The sequence below is a fragment of the Triturus cristatus genome, chromosome 10 (genome assembly GCF_964204655.1).
Source record: "Triturus cristatus chromosome 10, aTriCri1.1, whole genome shotgun sequence".
Lineage (NCBI taxonomy): Eukaryota > Metazoa > Chordata > Amphibia > Caudata > Salamandridae > Triturus > Triturus cristatus.
The window spans coordinates 943,152,070-943,176,193 of record NC_140593.1 but is presented as its reverse complement, the minus strand read 5'-3'; the positions used below and the strand labels follow the sequence as shown (position 1 = coordinate 943,176,193).

The 24,124-nt window shown below is 40.9% G+C and overlaps 1 protein-coding gene across 3 annotated transcripts in view; it reads right to left on the bottom strand.

Annotated features, from left to right (window-relative positions):
• Positions 1–24,124, bottom strand: part of VIPR1 (vasoactive intestinal peptide receptor 1) — an 806,458-nt gene that overhangs the window by 185,900 nt on the left and 596,434 nt on the right. For all 3 annotated transcript variants that reach the window (XM_085628778.1, XM_085628776.1, XM_085628779.1), the window contains exon 7: positions 741–894. In XM_085628778.1, the coding sequence (XP_085484904.1) occupies positions 741–894 (154 nt within the window). The remainder of the gene's footprint in view (positions 1–740; positions 895–24,124) is intronic.

Sequence of the window (24,124 nt, the reverse complement as noted above, 5' to 3'; positions counted from 1 at the left end):
CAGAACACACAGCTTGTGATGAGCTAGCACAGATGAGGTGATAGCAGTATATGAGTGAGCTGGCATCCTGAAGCAATCTACTGCTCAAGGCAGGCCTACACGATGTCCCCACCTTCAAATCTTTGATAATACTGATCAATCATGATAATAATTTATATTGATTCACCAGTGTTAGGCACAGGGGGAGTCGTTAGGGCTTGTGGTGAGTGTGTGCATGCATGTGTCTGCGTGAGTGGTTGTGTGTGTGGGAGCACGTGCGTGTGTTTGTGTGTGTTTGTTTGTGTAAGTGTGCATGTCTTTGTAGACAAGAAGACATTTAAACAAATCCTGCCTCCACCTGTGACAGCGTGAAATGAAGAAGAAATTAAAAGAACAATTTTATTTAGTAAATCTACATTATTCTCACACTATTAAGATCACAATTTTAATGCAATTTGAAAGTAGTCATTCTGTCATAAGCGCTGAAAAAGGTTAAAAAATCTTATGGTGAATGTGTTTAGCGCTACACATGTACAAACGTACAAATGCAACGCCGGCGATAAATTACTATAGGTTGTATACTTCCACCAGTTGTCTGCATGGCACTAATATTTGAAGAAACACAAAGCAAACTAATCATTTTCCTAAAATACACCACCACTCATCCCTAAAAATATACATTACAGTGTGATTGCCAACATAAATCCCTTAAGAGCAAGAATATTATCTAGTTTTGTTGCAAGATGAAAGAGAGTTCCTACCCCAGCCAATCAAGATGTACCACCAGAAGTACTTCCTCTCTGAAAAGAAGGAGATGACGAGCAGAGTGTGCAGGTACAGGCCTTCCACCAGCAACCAGAAGAAGTTGGCCATCACACAGTATTGGAAGAAAACCATTGCCGCCTTGCAACCAACCTGAAAACCAAAAAGGATAAATTAGCCTAAATTGCTTTATGGGTGGAAGAGCTGGATTAATATTTGCTTGCTGAATTTCACACTCAAGAATTGCTTGTTGGGAGTGACTGACAATATTACACTTCTTTGTCAAGCATTTTGTACACTAGACTTACCTACTTCATTTATAAACCATGATGTTTGTGTAAAAGAGCAGCGTCCTTTAAAAAAATGGAAATTTACTCAAGTATAATCGCTATTGTAAATTTCTGATTGCCTCCTCAAACGCTCCCTATGCCAGTATTTGCTATCAGGAACCCGGCCACCTCCTCCCAAATATGTGGCAAATTGAAATTGGCTTCCTTCTAATGCCTTTCTGTCCCTTCCCTCAGGTAATCACTCTCACAAGGCCCTTAAAGGGGGCAGGCACCCAAGGCCTTCATGCAAACCCGAAGCACTAAAGATCAAGGTCATGATCATGAGAAGGATGGTGGGCCACAGGTTTCTAGTATGAATAAGGGTAATCAGAACAACAAATATTACCAGAAAGTAAACTCACATTGCCTCCTCAACCCTTTCCTCAGTCTATGACTTCAAAATTAAGGCAGATTACAGGACATCAATCTCACAACTACCAAATAGCACTGATCTTTCCGCACAATAGTATCACAAAAGATACTATTGAAAGGGACAAAAGTTGCAAAACTCAGAATTAATGAGATCATTGCAGATCATGAAGAAGCAGGCAGGTAGACCTGTACATAAACCTCATCCTGTCTGAGCCAAATCAGTTCAACTACCAGTCCTGAAATCCGCAATGGGAAATATAATCTCAGATCAACCAACCCAAGACAAGAGCTAAATTGTGGGTTCACTCCCCATTGGTCAAGAAATAACAAATAATCCAGATAAAACACCTCAGTACCTGGCCAGAGGACCTAATGGGAATCATAAGCAAATCCCAGGTCATTTCCAAAAAAGCCCAAAAATCTCCAGGAATGAGAGACCAATATTAGACAGTGACCCAGCAATACTGGTCACAAGCCAAAGCTGCATTGAGTCGTCTCATTGCCCAGCAGAGGATTGTTCCCAACCACACAAAGAAATTAAATAAATTATCTATGAATAGACAAGCCATCCATATGTTCCGCAATAAGAAGGCCAACCAGAAAGCAAAATTGGCTAGCCAATCTGTCACTCCTCTCAGATGAACCATGAAGATGATCAAAAGAAGCAAAAAATGGAATAGAAAATTAAAATATATGACCAGGTCAATTTACCAACCTTGTTGAACATAAGAACATAACCTTCTGGGAAGTGAAAAGCTAAAGCCAAGATGTAACACACTACAAAGCTCCAAACCCATTATAGTGCACCATAGGATGTGCATACTTCTTGCCTGGATAGTTAAGGCTTCGCACCACAATCAACTTTATATAACAAACACCAAGCAAAGAAAGCTATAGTAAGTTAAATCAACAAATGCATCATTCCACAAAGGTAGACCAGAATGGTCAAGACCCAATTCACCTGCCCCTACAAGTCCACAAGAGAAAAAACAAAGAGTTTAAGGTTTAATACACAACCTCCAAACTCAGCATCGAGCATAATAGGAAGAAAATTACCAAGACCTAAACTACAAGCATCAAAAACTAGCACGGAACATAAGAGAAAACAATACCCCAGGCTTAAAATACAATCTATAACCAATTAGCACAACTGAAAACCCAAGCTAAATGCACAAGTACTAAGCACAACTGGCAGTACTTGTGCACACCAGAGTTTCTGAAGCCTTATGCTCCAAAGTCTATGCCCACCAGGGAGTACAAAGGAAAGAAAAACAATCTGGACTGCCATTTCCAGCTCCAAACCAACAGGCAGTACAAGAGAGACTGTGTTGTGTAAGGCTTAAATCACAACCTAAAAATCCAAAATGACAGCAGTCTAACATCTCACACTTCATTGACAGCAGGGAGTACAAGAAGAAGTCAAAGTGATCAGGCCACTTTATCTCAAACCCCAGGACCAGCACAGAACATGAAAGGAGAAGTGAGTGTCCACGACTTAAATCAAAACTCCAGCCTAATTAAGGAACACTCTCATAATTCATGGGCTAATACCTCATATTCCCTACATAAGGTAGTGACCAGGCTCCATTCCAGCAGGGATCCTAAGAGAAAACTATTGTGGCCAGGCCTTCTTACACAAACTCTAACCCAACAAAAGGCACTCACAAAAGCTAGCATGGCCATGGGTCTACATCACACACTCCATGCCCAGCATGGAGTGCAAATGAAAGCCAAAAGACTGAATCAAACCCCTAAAGCTAAAACAAAGCATGGTGCATTAGAGGGACTCAGATTGACCAAGGACTAATCCACAAGCTCATTACTAATCAAGCAATACTCACAGAACACAAGTTCCTATGACCCATTACTCCACCTTACATGGCCATGAGGAGGTACTGTAGAAAACTAAAGCAACCTTGTTCCATCGTATCATATCGCCTTTATCCTATAATTAATTAAAATCATTTAAAAAGAGGATCATCTATGATACAGCATAAAAGCGAAATTCAAGTATTATGATTTTAAAACCAGGTGAATAAATGTGATGTGTAAGCCATTTCTAAAAACAGTTTTAGCCAATATAGAACAGCAGGATATTTAAAGCCCACCCAAAGTGCTCCTGGCCGCATTAGCTGCTTATGTGTGCGCAAAGACATGCTATGCGCAAGAGGCCATCGTATACTAGATATTGCATGAGCGGAACCAGTAATGCACCCTTTAGTTGGTGACCAGACATTCTGAGCCCAACATTTCACGCTAGCCATAAACAAGCATGCATGTAGTTTTAAGGTGATTGATGCATGGGTAAACCATGGAGTGCAGGATCAGAATCGTGCATAAGACTCATAAAGTGGGAGTTGCATGCATAAGAACTGTGTAGTGCCAGATCCTAAAGACAAAGTGAATGGGTGGATCCGTGTAATACCAGATCGTATGGGGGATCCCCTCAGGAGAAAGTATTGGCAACAGATCTTCAGCATCAGGTCAAAACCCTATCAAGGCTTTGCATCAAGTTCCTGAGCGGGTGCTGGGTGTTTTTGCACTCAGCTGGTACACAGAAGTCTTCCTGCTTCAGCATAAAACTTGCCAATCCATGCTAGTTCCATTGGCACAGTGGTTGTGCAGATGTATGTTATCTCTTCTTTGCAAGTTCTTGTGCCATTTTGCTAAAAGATCATTCTGAGGTACCGACCTCTCTGGTTTAGGGATGCAGAGCTTAGACCTTAAGCCCAAAGCCCAGTAGGGAGCGTAAGGAGTAACCATATTGACTAAGGAATAATCCACAAGCTCCTAATGCATCAACAAGACTTTACAGAAAACAGTGACTATAGCCCAGCACTCCACCTTCCAAGCCCAGCAGCACATAACAGGGGAAAACAATGTAGCCATCTTCCAAGACCTCAAGCCCACCAGTGACCATAAGATGAATGAGAAGCATTTTAATGAGCCAAAGTGGAGATGACCTAACACTTCATCCTGCATGTCCAGCAGGAAGTACATGGGGACACAAAATCGACCAGGTTCTATTGATTCAAGTTGCGAGCCCAGCAGGGAACATAAGAGGTTCCATGACTGACCAAGGGATGATCTGCAAACTCCATACTCAACAGAGAGCACTTGCAGAAACCGAAGCAAATATCGCTCTGCACTCTATGTTCAGCTGGGAGAACAGCAGGAGCCCAAATGTATCTAACACCTTTATCTCAATGACCAACAGGGAACATAAGAGATGACCTTATTGAACAAGGATTAATCCACGAGTGCACTAACCAGCAAAGCATACTCATAGAAAGCAAGCGTAGCTCTGGCCTAAAACACATACACAGTGGCCAGCAAGGAGTATGGGAGGTAGCCTAGAGGGATCAAATTACTGATTATTTTATAAATCTAAGACCATCAAGAAATACTTGCGGAAACCAGAGTGAATTTAACTAGACACCTTACACCCCCAACCCAGCAGGTAAGAGGACAGATAGTCATAGTAATTGACGGTCCTTAAATTACCACCATTCTTTCAAATGGAAGGTTGATTCCTTGTCAGGCTCTTGACCTGGCCATTGCCACACACTCATCACATGCTCAGCACATTAATGGCCCTTGCTCAGAGCAGAACACAGCCATTAATTCTACATTTCCTGAACTTGGGAACAATCTCGTAATTCAACTGAAATCCCAGTACCATGTGGGAAGTCTCAATAATCCTTATTATAGAGGTATTAAGCCTACTCACCACAACTCCAAAACCAACAGGAAGCACTTAAAAAGCCCAGAATATAGTCCTAGAGTTTGGGTGCACAGATACTGTACTACCTAGACTGTGGACCCGAGGTTTAATTCAAACCACAGTTTACAGACCATAAAGGAGTAATAAGAGGGCCAAAACACCACTGGTTAACTGAGAAGTAAAACTTAATAACTAGACAAGCACATCATGCCAGAAGGCATATGTCAAAAACAATCATCTTCAAAAGAGATGTGCAAAATCCAACCAGAGACTCATGAAATGAAGCCACAACTCAAGATCCAAATTACCCCCAAAGTAAAGATGCTAATGCGTGCAAATTATGCACAATTGTGGGCAGCGTAGTGTGAAATGATGCAAATTAAGCTAATTCCCCATTCCAGAATCAGAGGCAACTTGTGCATCCACTAATTACCACACCTAAAAGTGACGGTAATTAGTGGGTGTGCAATGTGCACCCACAATTTGCATGAATTATGTTATCAAGTCCCATGTTTTTAAACATGTGAATTTCAGTATCTGAAATGATTCTTAATGTGCAATCTTTTCGCAAACATATTTATGGGTGATGCTTGACTTCAAAATAGTTTGGCCTTAGTGAATGCCTCACAATGTTAAAGGCAGCATTTCTAGTGTTTGGAGCACAAAAAGCAAAGCATAAAGAAGTACCGGTACTATGCATAGCGCTGTGTGAAGAAAAAAATGCTGTAGCCAACTTATCGACATTTTAATTATTTCCCAGTCATAGTCAGTCGTCAAAAATCTGTCAAATTACCCCATGTCATGATGGTGTCTTTCCGCTAGTTTTGGGTTTTTAACCAAAAGCATAGTGTAGGTTGCATTTGACAGGAAAAGTGTAGCTACAATCACCAGCATGCCTAGGGCTCTTGGATGTTCACTGGATAACGAGGCCTGACGGAATGCCCCTACTCCCTTTCAATAGTATGGACACATGCCACTCTGGTTAAATGATTTTATAGGAAGGAAGGAAGGAAGGAAGGAAGGAAGGAAGGAAGGAAGGAAGGAAGGAAGGAAGGAAGGAAGGAAGGAAGGAAGGAAGGAAGGAAGGAAGGAAGGAAGGAAGGAAGGAAGGAAGGAAGGAAGGAAGGAAGGAAGGAAGGAAGGAAGGAAGGAAGGAAGGAAGGAAGGAAGGAAGGAAGGGAGGGAGGGAGGGAGGGAGGGAGGGAGGGAGGGAGGGAGGGAGGGAGGGAATTGAGAATAATCAACCAAGAGTCACTGATCTTTACCACTTTTGTCTTAATTATCTTAATTAGGAGCTTTACTAATGTTTAATGATATCTTGTATCCCACAAGTCAAATTTGAAAGACTTTGTCACACCGTAGAAGGCTAATAAGCCAGGACACATTTTCATTTACTTGGTGCCAAAATGGATACTGAGCATTAATAGAAGACCTATATATCATTATTTGGGAGCTAATGTCATGAGCACTATCTTTAGTCTGTTTAAGGAACCCCGACGTTCTTCTTTAGTGGTTGGCTTTGTATAAGCACCGGGTTCATATATATTCTAGTTGCTAACACTCCAATCAGAAATGTGAATAAATTCAACTCTCAAACACAACACTATGAAATACCGCTGTTCATCTTAGTTACTACTTTACGACACAAATCAAGTTTAATAACATGATTTTGTTTATAATTCTATTTATTTTATCACGTATCGAGCTAGGTGTTTGACTTTTAAATAAAAGTATATTCCTACTGCTCTGATAGATTAACAAAGGGCAATCACAATGTGATGCCTGCCCTTCTAAGAAATTAGTCTTCTTAATGGAAGTAATTAATTGATTGTGGGCTCCTTTCTCTGTTAAATCAACTCGTTTAAAAATAGGACATTGTATTTCAGAAAGCAGGTAACCCACTCACAGTTGGTATTAAATAATTTCGTTAAAACAAGTTTAGCGTGCTTCCAGTTCAAGAGGGACAAATTAGCATAGCCGCCAAAGAATTCAATTTATATGCGAATTGTAAGTTCATCAATTGTAGGTTATGAGTACTTCAGTTTTTTTTTTATTTACGCCTCATTCTGTAATTCACTAAACCAGCAATGCACTGATGTATGTCATTAGTTTGAAAGTCGTGGGTAGACAGTATTAAAAAACAAGATCCTCTTAAGACAATGACAGATGATGAAATGTGGCATCGTTTATGAAATGCATAACTTATGTCAGGGGCATTCATTTAAATCAGGAAATTGAAAAAGATAAAAACTAATGAAAAAATATCTTTAACCCCAGAACATTTTCCACAACATGACTTCTTTTCACCCTCCCTCCCTGTGAAAATTGAGGAGACTGCAATTCTTATACACATGGTCACTCACACTTACTCCTTAAATGTGCACTTTTAACTTAGGGCCGGCGAAGGGGACCAGATAGGTCTTACAAAATGTCGGTGAATTTCCTCAACAGTCTGGAGTGTGCCCCAATATTCAAAACAACGTCAACTATTACCTACCACGAAATTACTCTACTCCCACGGAACATGAATAGTGGGTGTGTCCATTTGAAGCGATTCACCATGACATATCAGTCCCAATGTTATGCCTCATTTGCACGTGACAAAGCAGTTACAATTAAGTTTAGCTGTGTTTTCTTACAAATGCATGCATGGAAAATGTATATATTAGGTGCATGTTGTGCACAGTCATATTTTGTGTACTTATTTAGGGGCTACGTACCCTTGCATGGTAGGTGCTAGTGCGATATATTCAGTTGTGTGACATACACATGTATCCACTTGGTAGACTTAGAAGACTTCTTCATGATGATGTATAGCCGTAATTTGTATTGTGTCTGTTGGTACATATATATCCTTGCATTTTATTAGCATGCATTCATCAAAAGTTGATGTCGGATATGTATAAGCTTTGAGTTTGGCCCCAGACGATGGCATTGTAGTTAAAAAATGACGTCATATTTGATATTCAGTTGTGTATTGCTTCTTTGTTACTTTATATAGGGGATAAAATACCCCCTTCCGTAAATTATAAGGATATTGCAAGTCCCCGAGGAGGTCCATAACCATGTAGAGGAACGAGGCCAAAAGCCAAATCCCCTTATAAGGATATGGAACTCCAAGGACCCTTGCACTATGCTCATTTTGTACACCAGTGGAGCATGTTATGTCATATAATACACAGTCACATCATCACATTTCCCACACACCACTTATAACTTTGGTGTATAGCTCTTTCAAGTAAAAGAACAAGCATGTTTACGAACATAAAGAACAAAAATAACATTTCTACTTCAAATTGAAACACATTGAAAACTTGTTAGACATTTGTTGCAAACAGATATTAGAAACAGTTCAATACAAGTCAGTTTTTAAAAAAAACTGCAGTAGCTCGGAATGTGTCGAAAGATTCTAGCTTCTCTCTAACTATCTAAGGAGTTCAAAACATGAACAATGACTGCTTGTCATTTTAAGCTTAGAAAAGCAATATTCCATTTTTATTGCTTTAAACAATTGCTCTGTGACCTGACCTGCCTTTCACCTCAGCTGCTGACTCTGGCTGCAGGCATTGTCACATCAGAACTCGACTGTAATAGCTGATAATAGTGGAGTTCTGACATATTTTCTTTATGATCGGCTACTGGGTGCATCACAAGGTGTGATTATTAAGAAATTAAAGACTGGCGGTTATACAGGGATTACAGAATCCCATGTATTATAATGAGACATTTTGTCTGTCTAGATTTAGAATGGCAAACATTCATAAGAGTTTCATTTTCTAGAGATAACTTTTGAAATGTTTCAAACAATTATACAGCATGTCGTGAATTGCAAAAAAATAAAAACAGAAGTAAATGAAGGGTGATTTTCACTACTTAGGGCCCGATGACGACTTTGGTGGTGCGGCACCAGGTCCGCCCCGTTGCCCACCGTCTAAGCCGTGGTCGGGCCAGCTGCCAGATTGATTAGGAGTTTCCTTCTGTATGGCGGGCCTTTTTTGGTATCCCCACAGCAGTGCCTCTAAAAATGGGCACCGCAATTGGAGTGCCAAAAACAGTTGCTGCACGGCATGGACTGAAAAGTGAGATGTAACCGATGCTCATACACTGTTAACAAGTTACAATACGTGACTGAAAGATACTTGTACAGTAGAAATCCAGTGCGGCAGGAAAAGTAAATAAATTAAGCTGCGGCCTCCTATGGCCCTTGCCATTTGTTACCTCGTTAGCCTGCATGCTTCAGTCGAACAAACCTTGGCACGTTGCTGCAGTGAATTTTATCAAATGTTTTCGCTTTTCATGAGGCATGCCGCTCTCTTCCAGTGCATTCCTCCGATTCCGCAGATGTGAACACTCAGTACACACCGATGTGCCACGAGAAGGAATGCGTCCGGCTCTCGGGGAGGGACAATGCTGCCTTTTGTTTACCTCACAATTAAATGAAGCCATCATGGACTCCGACTGGCCTTTTAAAGCTCCGATGTCTGCATTGGGTGGTACAAGAAACAAAAAAAATATTTGCAATACCATAGGTCTCGCATTTAAATGCGAGACCTATAGCATTGCAAACAAGCGGCCACCACTGTCCCGGCTGCTTGGTAAGTAAAAGCGCACAAGGCGCGGCGCTAAATGTAAGCAAAGCACGCCGTTGTGCCTGAAGTAGGAGAAACTCAATAAAGAAAATAGTGCTTACAAGACTAAATAACATGTACCATGTAACAACCGAAGTAACGGGGCCAGTAGCCATGGGAGGTTGCAAATGAAGACAAAGAGGTACTAAGGAGAGAATAAGAAACCTATTAAGGAATCAGAAGCCAGCATTTATGAAGGACAAAGACACAAGCCAATGAAAAATATGGGCGGAGAGTGGGCTGGGCTTCTCTTCGATAATACACTACAGCAGTCTCGCAGAGAAGCGCATGCGCGCTGACTCAGGCTAGACCTAAAAAGATGGATTCTCTCTATTTCTAGACTCACTTGACAGTTACAAAATGAAATAGAGGTATGAATCAGTAGAATGATCCTAATAATCACAATAGTTCTGTGAAACTGCGACATTTATTTCTAGCTAGAACGGTGGACAGTTTTGACATGAACTGTGGAAGTTCCACATAAACATGCAAAAGAAAACCACTTTAAAGTTCATGACAAGGAAAATAAAATAAATGTCAGTAATAAAATAGTTTTTTTATGTAGCAAAATAGCCTAAAGTGAAACATAGAAATCCATTATCCAATCCTTCCACTCAGCTAACCTAAGGAAATTCTGAATGGTCATTGTACCTAAACAAAACTTGTCTTTCAGCGGCATCAAAGCACACTTTGTTAAATGGCTGGCAACTTGTCAATTTAAAATGTAGTGACATTCTTTCCCTGTAGGAAACAAGACCTAGAGACAGGTGGTTCTGGCACAAGATTCACCATTCCCAAGTTCCTGTTCTCTATCGAGTTACACAGCTGCATAATTGTTGATGTGCCATCACTTTTCTTTCTCCTAACCTAAAATGGCACTTATTTTAAAATATTAATATTTTTCTGAATTTGAATGCTTTGCGTATGTGCCAGATTCTTGGTTTTTGGATTCATGTTTTATTTTTAACTGAATCGCTGTGTTGATGCTTACCCATAAAAACAACATGTCCCGGGGGTATTTTTAGGAATGTCATTCTATGGCTTTACAGTAAAAGAGAACAAGAGTAGTGTGCAGGGGCTGCAAACTGATATGTGCATACCAGTGCAACTAGACGACTGAAGCAAGAATTCGTTTGCAATCTGTCAAAGGATCCTGCCCTGCTGGCCCTTAAGAAAATGATTATTGATTCACTGTCCCACAGGGGGAACAACCTTTACAACGCAACTTTTACAACGCACTACCATTACAACGAAACTGTTACAACGCGAGTGCATTGACAACGCAGGACATTACAACGCAAGTCTTTACATCGACTTGCACTAGATGGCGTGCTAACATTAAAAATAGTGTAGTTTACTATCCCAACACCTTCCCTACTGTTACGTGGACTGGAGTTGGAATAATAAATTACACTTTTTTAATGTTAGCATGCCATCTAGTGCAAGTCGATGTAAAGACTTGCGTTGTAATGTCCTGCGTTGTCAATGCACTCGCGTTGTAAAACTTTCGTTGTAACAGCATGCGTTGTAACAGCATGCGTTGTAACGTCATACATCCGTCTCACAGCTTACGAATTATTTTCAAAACAGTTGTTTCAAAATGCAGCAATATCTAAAATTATGTTTTTGGGATATAATAGAAGAATGTGTCCTCATGGACTTGATGGTTTGGTCTGTCTTTTTTCTTGCTTTCGATTATGAAAACATATATGTTTTAATCCCATAAAATGAGTGTCGGTGCCCGTGACTTGCAACTATTGGTGCAAATAAGCAGTGAAGTTACTACTCTTTTGCATGTGCATGGCAACGGCAATTAGTATCAGCAGAAAATAAATAGGCAAGCAATTTGGTACAGCTCTTCAGTGTTATCCACCAAAAACTCACAACATATTGAAATGACATACTCATCATAAAAATGTAGCCATAACTAGGATTCATAACAATGACAATTGCTCTCCTTCTCCCACATTTACAGAGATCAGGAAGGAATATCAGAAAGCTATTTGGGAGGCAAAGCGTGCAAGGAATGAGCAAGACTGTATCAAAATTGTACAAGCCTGCAATTCAAAAAACAACAAACCTTTGTTAGCCCTGATCAATCAGCTGGAGCACGGCCCACTTGTGCTGCTGGCAATATGTTCTGCAACAAATGTGGCTTGCATGCATTTGATCGTTATATCACACCAACAAACCGGCCATATCGTGTATAAACAGCAAGGCAGACATTCCAGTGTTCACCCTTTCCAAAGCCACTATCATGGCGCAAAAAAAAAAATTAGGAGCTAATCGGCCGCCTAGCCAAAATTGGGTCCCCGCTTCAATTTAGAAACATGATCCAGACTTATGAAGCAAAATACTCTCACAATTATTCAGCTACTACTTTTGTGAAAATCGCATGCCAGAGTCATGACGAGGGTCAATCCTGCACCCAATCTACAAAAAACAGGGCCTTATTCGGCCCCACACAGCTATCGCTTGATTGCATTATAACACACTGATGCAAAGATCTTAGCCGGCATGCTATTGCAGGAATTGGAAAACTGGGTGGAGAAATCGGGCTGGCTCTTACGCAATCAAACAGATTTCCGTCCTTGCTTGAACACAACAGACAACCTAGTGGCCCTTTGTACCTAATAACAACATTGAGAAAAAAAAGTGCTCTACATGTGCTTTATTGATTTTTCAAAAGCCTTCGACCATATCAACATGAATCTGCTGTGGCGTAAATTGGCATCATGGAACATCCCAGCCAACCTCCTGCAAGCACTACAGCTATTGTATTCTGACTGTTGGACAAATGCTAGCCTGGGCACAAATAAGGGCCTAACTCAAACAATTGTAAAAGACGAGGCTTACCACAAGGTTATGCCCTTGCTCCAGCATTGTTCAATCTCTTCATCTCAGTTCTGAGCACAGTTCTGGATGAGGCACACTCACACCCCCCAAAACTGGGTCAAGACCCATTGATGTCACTTCAATATGCAGACTATATAGTTCTTATGAATTTAACTCCCATTTTTCTGTAAAATTTGCTTAACACTTCAGCTCTTATCTGCGTAACAAACGGCCGCAAAAAGGAAGGCAAATCATACCTCGGAAGGAGCTCAGTAGAAAGGTACCACAGCGATAAAAACCTTGGGGTTTGAGCACCACTCTCCCAGGCTCCATCTAAACTCTCTAAAACCTTGCCTTGCTTCACTTATTGCCGCCTTTCAAACACTGCACAGCAAATGGAAGCCAACTTGGAAACCAAATTGACAGCAATCAAAGCAAAACTGACATAGCTGTCTTATGGATCATTAGCCTTTCTGGGAAAGCAAAGTCTGTTTGTGAATAACGCCCAGAGTAAAGTCTGCCATCTGCTATTCATCTCCCACAACCCACATCTCCGGCACAAATCCTGTTAGAATTTGTGTTCCACAAGCAAGGATTAGCACAGCAATGCGCTCTTCTCTGGAATGCTTCATTCGTAAAAATGGGGTCTCCAAAAACTCTAAAAGCATTAATCTGGAAGGAGATTTAAGATAACAGTCAAACAATTTGCTGGGCGAAGGCGAGAAGTGAGGCATTAGAAACACTGGCCTTGCAACATCTGTGGGAAGCACACTTACCACAGCACACTTTTAAACTCGCATTGATCAAACAAAGAAGGCTTTAATCCTGGGCGCAAGATAAGGAACGCTTCCACAAGTGCAGACACTTGCAGCTATGCATCAACACATACAAATCACCAGTGCCACAGATCTATCCCTTTGAAACCATCAAAGGCTTATACAAATCATAGCGGGTGCCGCCACCGGCATGGACGTTTGATTCGTCCGTCCATAGGATTTGTTCCTGTCCTTCAAGTCATGCGATCCCCAGCGATTTAGTCCCCTGTCACTTCACCCGAGGTAAGAACAGGCCACCTAGAAGACGCCTCTTGATTCCGCTTTGGCACTAACAATTAATTAATTTATAATTCCTTTCCCTAATCTCTGCCTCTCCTCCCCTCCCCAGGCTTGATTTGATGCCCACGCCAGGCTCCCGAATTCCGGTTTTTTCCCTGGCCTCATTCCTCCTTGATGTCCAGCATTTATTGACACTTTGGTAATTATTTGTTTGTCCCTCACTTCCCCCTCTACCCTTTTGAGATTACATGGTTAAGTAACTCGGACCCCTTCGTCCCTCTCTTCCTCCTTTAGAATTTACGATTGTTTCGCAACTTGGTCTATCTCTACCCTTGGAATTCGTGTACGAAATTTACGCCCAGGTAATTAGCTCTTTTTCACTTCTTCTTGGGCTATGCGTTCAGGGCCTTTCTCTTTTAGACAACTAAAACACGACCCCACCCCCCCCCCCCTTCCCCCCCCTTTTTTTCTCTCCTCTCTCTCCACAGCACACGTTTATTTATGACCATTGTCCTGATGATGGCCTGGAATCAATCAGGCTGAAACGCCGTCGACAACCCCCAGCAAAGAACTTTGGCTTTTTTCTGTGGTCATTTACAAATTTGTTCAAATTTGATTGTACATAATCATATCTTGACCATATTGTCATTATCATTTTATCGCCGTTCACGCTGTCTTCACCTATTGTGCTCACTGCGCCGTTCACTATCACTAGCACGCCCAGTGCTCACATGTGTGTTTTTGGTCATTTGTACCTTTATTGTACCGTAGTGCTGTTATAACTACCTGCAATACAAACCCCTTTTTTTCTATTTTCTTGGTGGTCTCCCGTCCTTTCCCTTGTGATTTCATTATTGTTCTGAAATTTGCCTTTGAATGATTTCCAGTTGAGACATTGTTGTTTTGTTAAATATACAAATCTAGGGGCATATCATCAAGCGGCTGCGATAATTATCGGTGGCCGCGCTTAGTGCAAGTTTTCCCATCGCCAGCTATCGCTGGAATTGATCGCCAAGTTAGCGCTGTATTAACAACGCTTAGCGCATTGGCGATGAAAATTCCAGCGATAACGGGGAAATGGCCCAACATTGCTGGAAAACCAGCGATGTTCTTTTGTAAACGGCGATAACCTTGCTGATACGACCCTGTGGTTGTATCACCATATTCCACCCCCAATGTTATGTATACATAAGTCTGGATTTTAGCAGACGTTAAAATCCACCGATAAAGGATAGTCAGTGCGATTTTGTCCATCGCTACGCCGGCCGGGCCATTGTAGTTAATATCGCGAAGCTGCCTTTGCGATATTTATCCATGGAGTTTTGTCAGGCACTCCTACTTTGCATCTCATTAGCAAAGCGAAGTTAGGCGTGCTGGAAATGGGCACTAAGTCAGCAAAACACACGCTAGCGTGTCCTTGATGATAAAGTGATAAAGTTATCACCGCTTTCGCCTGAAAACGGACGCTAAAGCGACAATACGTTTTTTGCCAGCCCTTGATAATATGCCCCCTAGATTTGTGGCGTTAAGACTCGGCCTGTTACCAACAAACGATGCAATACCACCATTGGCCCCAGAACCAACTCCACCGTCATGCAGGCTGTGCCAGAGATCGCACAAATCTTTCTTGCGCATATTATGCATATGCCCCATTTTGCAACCAGCATGCAGAAAACCTTTACACAATCTCTCTAATGCTAATGGAGTAAAAAGATGCTTCCAAGCCTTGCTGTTTTACTTGCAAGGTCGGAGACCCCAAGTAATAACATGCTTGGTAAAATGTATTACCACTGTGGAGCAACAATTTAAAGTTGTTGCACAATCAAATGGAGGAACTATGTTCTAAAGCCTTTCCCCTTTTCATCTACACTTTCTTTGCACTGACACTTTATTGTGTGTTCGTCCATCTCAACTAAAGAGCTTTAATGAAGAGTCCTTTAGCGATTCGCAACCAAATTGAACTTTGTTATTGTGTTTTTTCTGGTATTATGCAACCCTTTCTTCAGTTTTATCTGCTGTGCATTTGCTTTTCAGGTCGAATCAAGTTTATTTAATGAGGAGCTCATGCACTTGCACTTTACATTGTGTATACTTGAATTAATCAGGATACTCACTGAAGTGAGTTTATTCTCGAAAAATGCAAACCCTTTCTTCAGTTTTATCTGCTGTGCATGAGCTTTTAAGTAGTATTAAGGCTAGGTATTGAAGAGTTCATGTACTAGCACTGTACCTTGTGTGCAATGACTTAATCCGGACATTTATTGAAGTGACCTTGGGCCAGAGGCATCAAGCATTTTTCACCTCGCAAGCAGGCCGATTCACAGAATCGGCCCGTTTGCAAACGCAAAAAATATTTTGTGATTTGGTAACCTGTTAACGAATCGCAAAATGGGTTTGCGATTCGCTGTTTGGGAGGGGCGTGTTTAAGGCGTCCCTGCCAAATAGTGAATCCTAACAGTATGCATGAATGTTTTGTGACCGTGAATGCAGCCGCAAAACATTTGCATAGGTGGTAAGACATTCGCATATTACCACCACTTCAAGTAGGTGGTAAGACATTCACAAAGGTGAATGTTTGTAAAAGCATTTTTAAGAGCATGCAGTGGTCTCACTGACCACTGCTTGCTCTTAAAAAATGAAAAGAAAACTTTTCATTTTTCTTTTTGTAAAGCATCTGCTTTACAAAAAAAAATGATTGCTTTATTTAAAAGCAATCACAGACATGGTGGTCTGCTGATCTCAGCAGGCCACCATCCCTGTGATTTTTGCGATTCCTAGGGGGTGGGAAATTGCGACCTACCTCATTAATATTCATGAGGTAGGTCATTTGCGACCCCTTAGGAATCGCAGAAAGTGTACTGCACACTTTCATACATGCCGTTTTGCGAATCCCTAATTGTGAATCGCAAAGATTTGCAATTTGGGAATAGCAAAACATTTTTGGGATACATCTGGCTCCTTTGGTTTTAGCATGTGCGGATTCTTTTAACTGATTGCGTACTGGTTAATACTGTGTGCTTGTATTATGTAATGAGTTTAACTAACTAAAATCATGATTAATAAGCTATAACAATGACACATTCAGGCTACTTTCATTTCATTGATGAGTCTGAATTGCAGCATGTTATGATCAGAATTTTAGGCTCGGTTTTAATAAGTTTTCACACAATATAGAGCAGCAACTATTCCCTGTGCTGGAGCCCTAAAAGGCTGTCTTGCGTGACACATAGCCTCGTCCCAATTGTGCTAGAAGCATACCTTTCAGTGTAAATTCCTATGCCTAGACAGTCATTTAAGTATCCAATGCACTGGCTGTGTACTGTGCACTTCAGCAAACCTGCAAAGCATGTTTTTTCCAGAAATAATGCATTTCTCCATGTTAGCGCCTTCTTCAAGAAGGCGTTATTGTTTATGCAAAGGCATTGTGTCAAACCCTTTTGGAACTTGCACTGATGTACCCCAGTAACACCCTAGTAACTCACCCATGAGGAAAAGTCAGCAAAGTAGCAGAAAGGGCCCTTGTCAATGCTAAATATCTTTTTGTGGTTGAAACTAATCACCCTTGCAAGACTTTGCATGGCTTTGTGCGTGCGCAAGGATTAATAAATCTGACATGGGTCCCTTGCTCACTTTGCCACTGGATTCAAACTAGCCTGGCTGATGAAGGGTGTTACCCAGGAACCGGTCCCAGGATGCTTGTTTCCGATTCAGGGAAGACCTGGCTTGGCAGTTCGGGCTGGACTGTTCCCATGAGGCACACGGTCAAGACTGATTTGCATATGGCCAGGTCTAAACTGAGGTGGCAAAGTGAGCTAAAGAATGATGATCGATTCAACCCAGATCTGTCACTGGGGGTGAGTGTCTAAAAAGTTTCAGCGCTCCGTCCATCATCTCCTTTTGTTTGTTTAATAAATCTGAGCCATCTCACCTAAAGTAATATTGATAATGGAAATGTACGTAAAGAATTAAATGGCTGATTCGTGAAGGAAAAAGCAGACTTTGGACCGTTTTAAGTCTGTCTTGAGCCAGATAAGAGTGCCTGATGTAGGAAGGGTAAATTGTATCATTGATCTTCAGCTTAAATTTTGCTTTCCTTTGCCTCAAAGCTGTTGAAATTTAATGTGTCTAGCTAAGGTGGCATTTTCGAAAAAAAATATTTCCATTAATATAACACATTTGTAAACAGTTACCCTGTTGCATAGCCTTATTTCAGAAGTCTGCAAGAATTAAAATAAAGATAACTACAAACATAATCTTTCTATTAAATGGCTTTAAAAGACATGAATTTTGACAGAGCAAGGGAAATTGCGTTTTATTTTCAAGATATGCATGACTAGGGTCAAACCTGTATCACTTTCACTTCTACACACTGTTTGGCTAAGCCTAATAAGCACATTTAATAAAATAATTCCTCATTCCTAGTGCTGAATCTTCCATCTAGATCCCCCTCAGTGCCCAGCCTTAGATATCTTCACTGGTTGCCAGTGAAGAAGAGAACCTGTTTTAAGATCTTATACCTAACACATAAAAACATGTATGGTAGAGGTCCGGGCTACTGGATCAAAAAAATTAGTTGGTACCAGCCAAACATGCCCTTAAGATCTTGTAACAAATCCCTCCTTACTCCGCTCAGAGTATGTACTGTCAGAAACGGGGGTCGGGCTTTCTCCTTTCTTGCCCCCACCCTCTGGAACGAATTGCCTTTACACCTACGTATCACCTTTGATCATAACCATTTTCGCCAAAATCTAAAAACATGGCTGTTCGACCATTAGCTCTGTCCCTCCTATGCTGACAACTCAGAGCCGTCCGCCAGCACCACAAGACTTTCGGGTGATTTGTGAGCGAAATAAATGTCGCTGATTTGATTTGATTTGATTTAATATAGAGAATAACTGCACGAGGTATGCCATATTTGACAGTAGCTGGGAGCAATTGATTTGGCAAATAACCAACATTTATGGGACTGATTCTTTTCCTAAAATATATTATATGGGATATGAAAATCTCCACAAATAGTTACAATGGTAAAAAGGCATGTTTTAATAAATCAATTCAGTACATGGTTCCATTCATAAAACTAAAAAAGTAAAACGTTTCTGTGGCACAGATTGGTGTTCGTCACTTACCTTTAAAAATTTCTTGGATTTAAAAGGAACGGACAGAATGCGTTGGAACTTCAGTAAATATTTGTAAAAATTGTCCACAGTACTTAGTAAGAAATTTATGTTTCTTGCGACATGAAATATCTTAAACACATTTCTGTTTGTAGTCCCTTGTTTGTTTCTGGATTTTAATAAAACAAAATATGTATTTGGAGTCCTTGAATTACTCAGGCAAACTCAAAATCAATCTCTCCTACTTAAACCACGAATTGAGGTGGCATCTAGAAATGTTAATATGTAATTGAATTTATTTAAATTGTTTATTAATGGATTTGTCTATTTTGATGCCACAAGGGGTGTCCTGGTGTTGCATAGAAGGCGGTAAGGAAAACAGAGCAGACAACCAGGTCTTCAAATTTTCTGAAGCAATTCTCATGAGTTTCAGAGTACGCCACAGCTAGGTTACAGCAAAGTTTAAAAAAAGACATGACCTTCCTACCCAGAGGAGGGAACACTTAAAATTCGGGGGCAAATTTATCAAAGGTTTTGCGTTGCCCTTGCGCCACACAAGGGTATGAGATTTACCAAGCCACCTTGCGTGGCCCTCTGTGGCTTGGTAAATCTGGAGCGATGCAAAGCAGTTCAAATCGCTTCCTTGCATTGCTCTGAACCCAGGAAGGTGTTCCATGTGTGAAGCATCGTTGTTCCCATGCATCTCCCCATGAATATTGGCGCATTCCCAGATTTACCATGAGTGGTAGACCTTAGCATGAGTCAAAATGCTATGCCATTCCAGAGGAGATGCAACAAGGAGCAATCTTTATTTCTCCTCGTTTTTCCCTCTTTCTATATATGTTCCATTCTGCAGCACATAAAGAAAGTAGATAATGCCTCAAAGGATCGTATTGCAGGAAGGTGTCCATTCCTGCACGAAAACAACCCTGTCTACAATGCAGGCACCCTTGCACTATAGTGTTGGTGCTAGGCAGCACATAGTGCGCCTGCGCAAGGAGAGGACAGAAATGAGCCATGCAATGTTAAATATGGACCATTCCTGCCCTCTCTCTATCATGTGCTGCAGCAGAGTGTCTTGCTGCGTTGCGTGACATTTTGAGGAATATGCCCCTTGGTAATTTAAAAAGAGCTATTGCTGGGGACAAGTGAGACCAACTAGGGCTATACCAACTAAATCTGTGACTCGGGTAAATCAGAACAAGACCAGCAAGAGTTCATTTGCACATACAGAATGTTTTGGACATAATAAGCCTTTCAAAAGAAAAACATTGCAGTTCAATGGGATGTTGGATACAGAGGAATATTTTTAAAAGGCCCAAAATAAGTCTGTCCAGCATATTTTGCAAAAGCTACAGCCTCTAGAGTAGATAGTTTGGAAAATCATGCATTTAGAGAATTGCAGAATAATAGTTGGTCAATTTGGCTGGAGTGGAATAGCTGCCTGTATCACAATCCTGCATGTTCAAAGTGGCTGCATTTTCTGATTTCAAAAGCTTCAAAAAGTAATGTAAAAATATGCATTAGCTAAAAATAACTGTAAAGAATGTGATGACATCTATAGGAGCAATTTCTCTATAGCTACCTTAGTACAATAATGGGACGTTGTATTTTTTTATATTTAGTGAATAATTTATTGTTTTAATGGAATATTCTGCTGTTGTTGACCTAGTTATTTTTAAGGTTGATCGCATTGTCCCCATTGTACTCTCTGCTAAGGTTCTAAACCCGACACTTATGTTACAAGTTTTAATTAATATTCCTTTCTATGGATTTTGATTTACTCCCTTAGTTTAAGTCCTGAACCTGCTCCTCGCTCACACTCTTCTGATTTCCTGCTTCGCACGCCATCTTGGGAGTAAGAAAGGTCAACGAACCCATTCTTAGCATACACGCCAACGCTCCCAATTCAGGTTAGAGGCTACAGATTTCAAAACTAGTCTCCCACCACCCGATTCCTGCATTCAAAAACTGAATTCCTCTGAGGGCTCAGCCGGGACTGTTCTAGTGAGACTCATAGTATTCACTGCCAGTAACCTGCCCTGCAGGCTAGTTCACAACATTTTTGTCACAAACTCTCTGCCTGCCATATAGTGCTTTGCTGAGATCCCGACAGGTAAGGGGGAAAAAGTCTGCATTTCTGATATCCGATCTCACAGCGGGACACTTTGAAGGCCCATGCATGACAATATGCCAGATTCAGGCCAGGATAGAAGTCAATGGGAGAAAAACAATCTCCCGATTATTTTTCTAAAATCTCCACTCTTTCCCTTTTCTGAAATCTTAGCATGTATATCTTAGGATCATTGGCTGAGCCACTATCCTCCATAAAAGTGGACCAGCTGTGCAGGCAGTGTTTTAATCTTTGATTTGTGTAATTGTTACCGCTCCCACAGTTTATTTCTTTATTTTTAGAGAATAATTCCTTCTTTGAACTGCTGCAGCTGTTTGAATTGCTACTGCTACATTAGTTATTTTTAAGATTTCCTGTGTTGCCTCTATCATATTAAACGCAAGGAGATGATGGACAGAGCAGAAACTCACCCCCAGTCACAGATCTGGGTTGAATCCATCATCATTCTTTAGCTCTCTTCGCACCTCAGTTTAGACCCAGCTATATGCAAATCAGTCGTGACCCTGTGCCTCATGGGAACAGTCCAGCCCGAAATGCCAAGCAAGGTCTTCCCTGAAACGGAAACAAGTATCCTGGGACCGGTGTCTGGGTAACACCCTTCATCAGCCAGGCTAGCTTGAATCCAGTGGCAAAGTGAGCAAGGGACCCACGTCTGGGCATACTCTGCCAACTTAGGGCGCACAAGGCAAACACAAGGAGATGATGGACAGAGTGCAGAAATTTTTCAGACACTCACCCCCAGTCACAGATCTAGGTTGAATCTTTAGCTCACTTCGCCACCTCAGTTCAGACCCAGCTGTATAGAAATCAGTTAGAGAATGTGAATTATGGTGTGGATGACAGGGTATTCTATTTCGTGCATTCAAAGACTATAAGTTGAAATCTCCCAACAGGTTAAGACATGTAGTGCCTGAAGCAGTAAATTATTTCTCGATCGCAAAGTCTTTGATTTGCAAAACTACAGACTCTGTAAATATAGAACCGCTGGTCACAATTCACAAAACCATTTTGTTAGTCACTCTCACTCACAAATGGGAGATACATGAAATGTGCATTTCCATCTTATTAGTGAATTACAATGTTATGCATCAATTGTTTGTGACTGCAATTGTGGATGCAAACTATTAAAATTTTACTATCGCCCATTCAGGGGTGATAAGTAATGCACAAAGTGGTAACTATCCAAGTTAGACAGCTTCCACTGTGTGAAAGCCGGCTAGTAGAAAGCCACAGAGGAAGCAGCCAGCAGTCATTTATTACATGCTAAACATTTCATTACATGTTAACATTATTAATGATGTCTTTGTGATTAAATTAATTAGTACTTCTGTCACATAACATTTGAAGCCTAGTCTCAAACTTGTTGATGTGCAAACACTATCAACTAGTTTGTAACTATGGCATAGTACATGGAGCTCCAAATCCTTAAGGCTGAATTCACAAAGAATGGCAGCAATTTGCTTCCATCAGGTTACTCATGCTTTTGGATCATATTTCTATCATTTCCTCAATTAGCGAGGAATGCCAAGCGTACTCTTTGAGAGTTGTTTCTGTCAAGGCTTACACTAGTATTCACATGCACTTACATATTTGGAAATGTACAATATGAACATTTCCATTTGGGAAGATGTAATGCAACACTGAATTTTCACTTTTTTTTCCTCCACGTGTTTAACCTGGCATCCTTGGTGTTATTTTTAGGTCGAGCAATCGAGACCTCTTGTATATACTTTAGTATATCCTTATTATATACTTTTTTTTTTGTAAAACATTTTTATTGGCATTTATAAACAGTTACACACATAGGCACAGATGATATCGCTATTGTTATATACTTATTATATACTTATATGTTTATGTACTTTGTGGGCTCTGGAGATCATCCCTAGGACTTTTCTGCTTCCGCTTAGGGACTTCTTTTCTGTTCAACTGCCTCTATTTAACTGTCTTGATAGAAAACGACCAGCAGAGGTCAGTAAAATACCAGAATTGCTTTCTGCTGAGTGACTTTCTTTTTTTTAATTTTCCTGGCAACTGCCTCTATTTAACTTTCTTGATAGAAAACGAACAGCATAGGTCAGTAAAATAGTACCATAATCACTTTAGCATTCTCTAGATTCCAGACCATAGAAATTGTCTTCCACGAGCACGCGCAGACAATAATATTTTTTTCAAATCTTGGATTTTCGGTGATATGACGAACGAAGGCCCTGATTTTATATTAAAAACAGAGCTTTGGACTATACAATTTCCAGCTGAAAGGAAATATTTCTCTCCATGTGTTCCCATACCTTGTGTGTCACACAGTTTGGTGCTTACTTTCCCCCCTTGTTAAAGAACAGTAGATGTTTCAGCATCCAGGCTAATGTGCTGCATAGCTAAATACATAAACGGTCCCAAAGGCGAGACCAATTCCATTGCAAATGCTTGTTTCCCTAACTTTTTGCCTCCAATCCTCCTGTTTTGCTGACTTAGTTTTTGTTGGCTTTAGGACTCTGCACAATTTACCATTGCTAACCAGTGCTAAAGTGCTTGTGCTCTCTCCTGAAAACATGGTGGAGTTGGCTTTTACCCATTTGGCATATTTAATATTCACTATTTAATTTACTGGTAATTCTCTAGTAAAGTGGCACTGCCTGTGATGAGTGCCTGTGAATTAAATGCTACCGGGCCTGCAGCACTGATTGTGCCACCCACTTCAATAGCCTTTAAACATGTTTAAGGCCTGCCATTGCAGCCTGTGTGTGCAGTTTTAAACTGCATGTCGACCCAGCAAAATAAACGTTATGCCCGGCTCAAACCTTCCTTTTTAATATATATTTTACCCCTAGGATAGGCCCTGGACAGTCCAGTGGGCAGGGTGCAGTGTATTTAAAAAGCACCACGTGTTCACTGCCCTCCGCGCGCTTGGCTAGGAGGGGGTACTGACACAAGCTACACCGCTGTGGGAAACCCGACGATTAGGTAAATTATGCAACACTAAAGGTTTTAAACAATGGGACCTAATTGGTATTTCCCGGGTAGGGGACCTATGGAAGAGGGGCAAAATCATCCAATTCACTCAGCTCCAGGAAATGTATGGGATGGCACCGACGGAAACGTTCCGCTACATGCAGATTAGCCATGTGCTTTTAAAACTTATTCTGCCGGAAACTGAGCTCCCGAAGGCCTCACCACTAGAAGATAGAT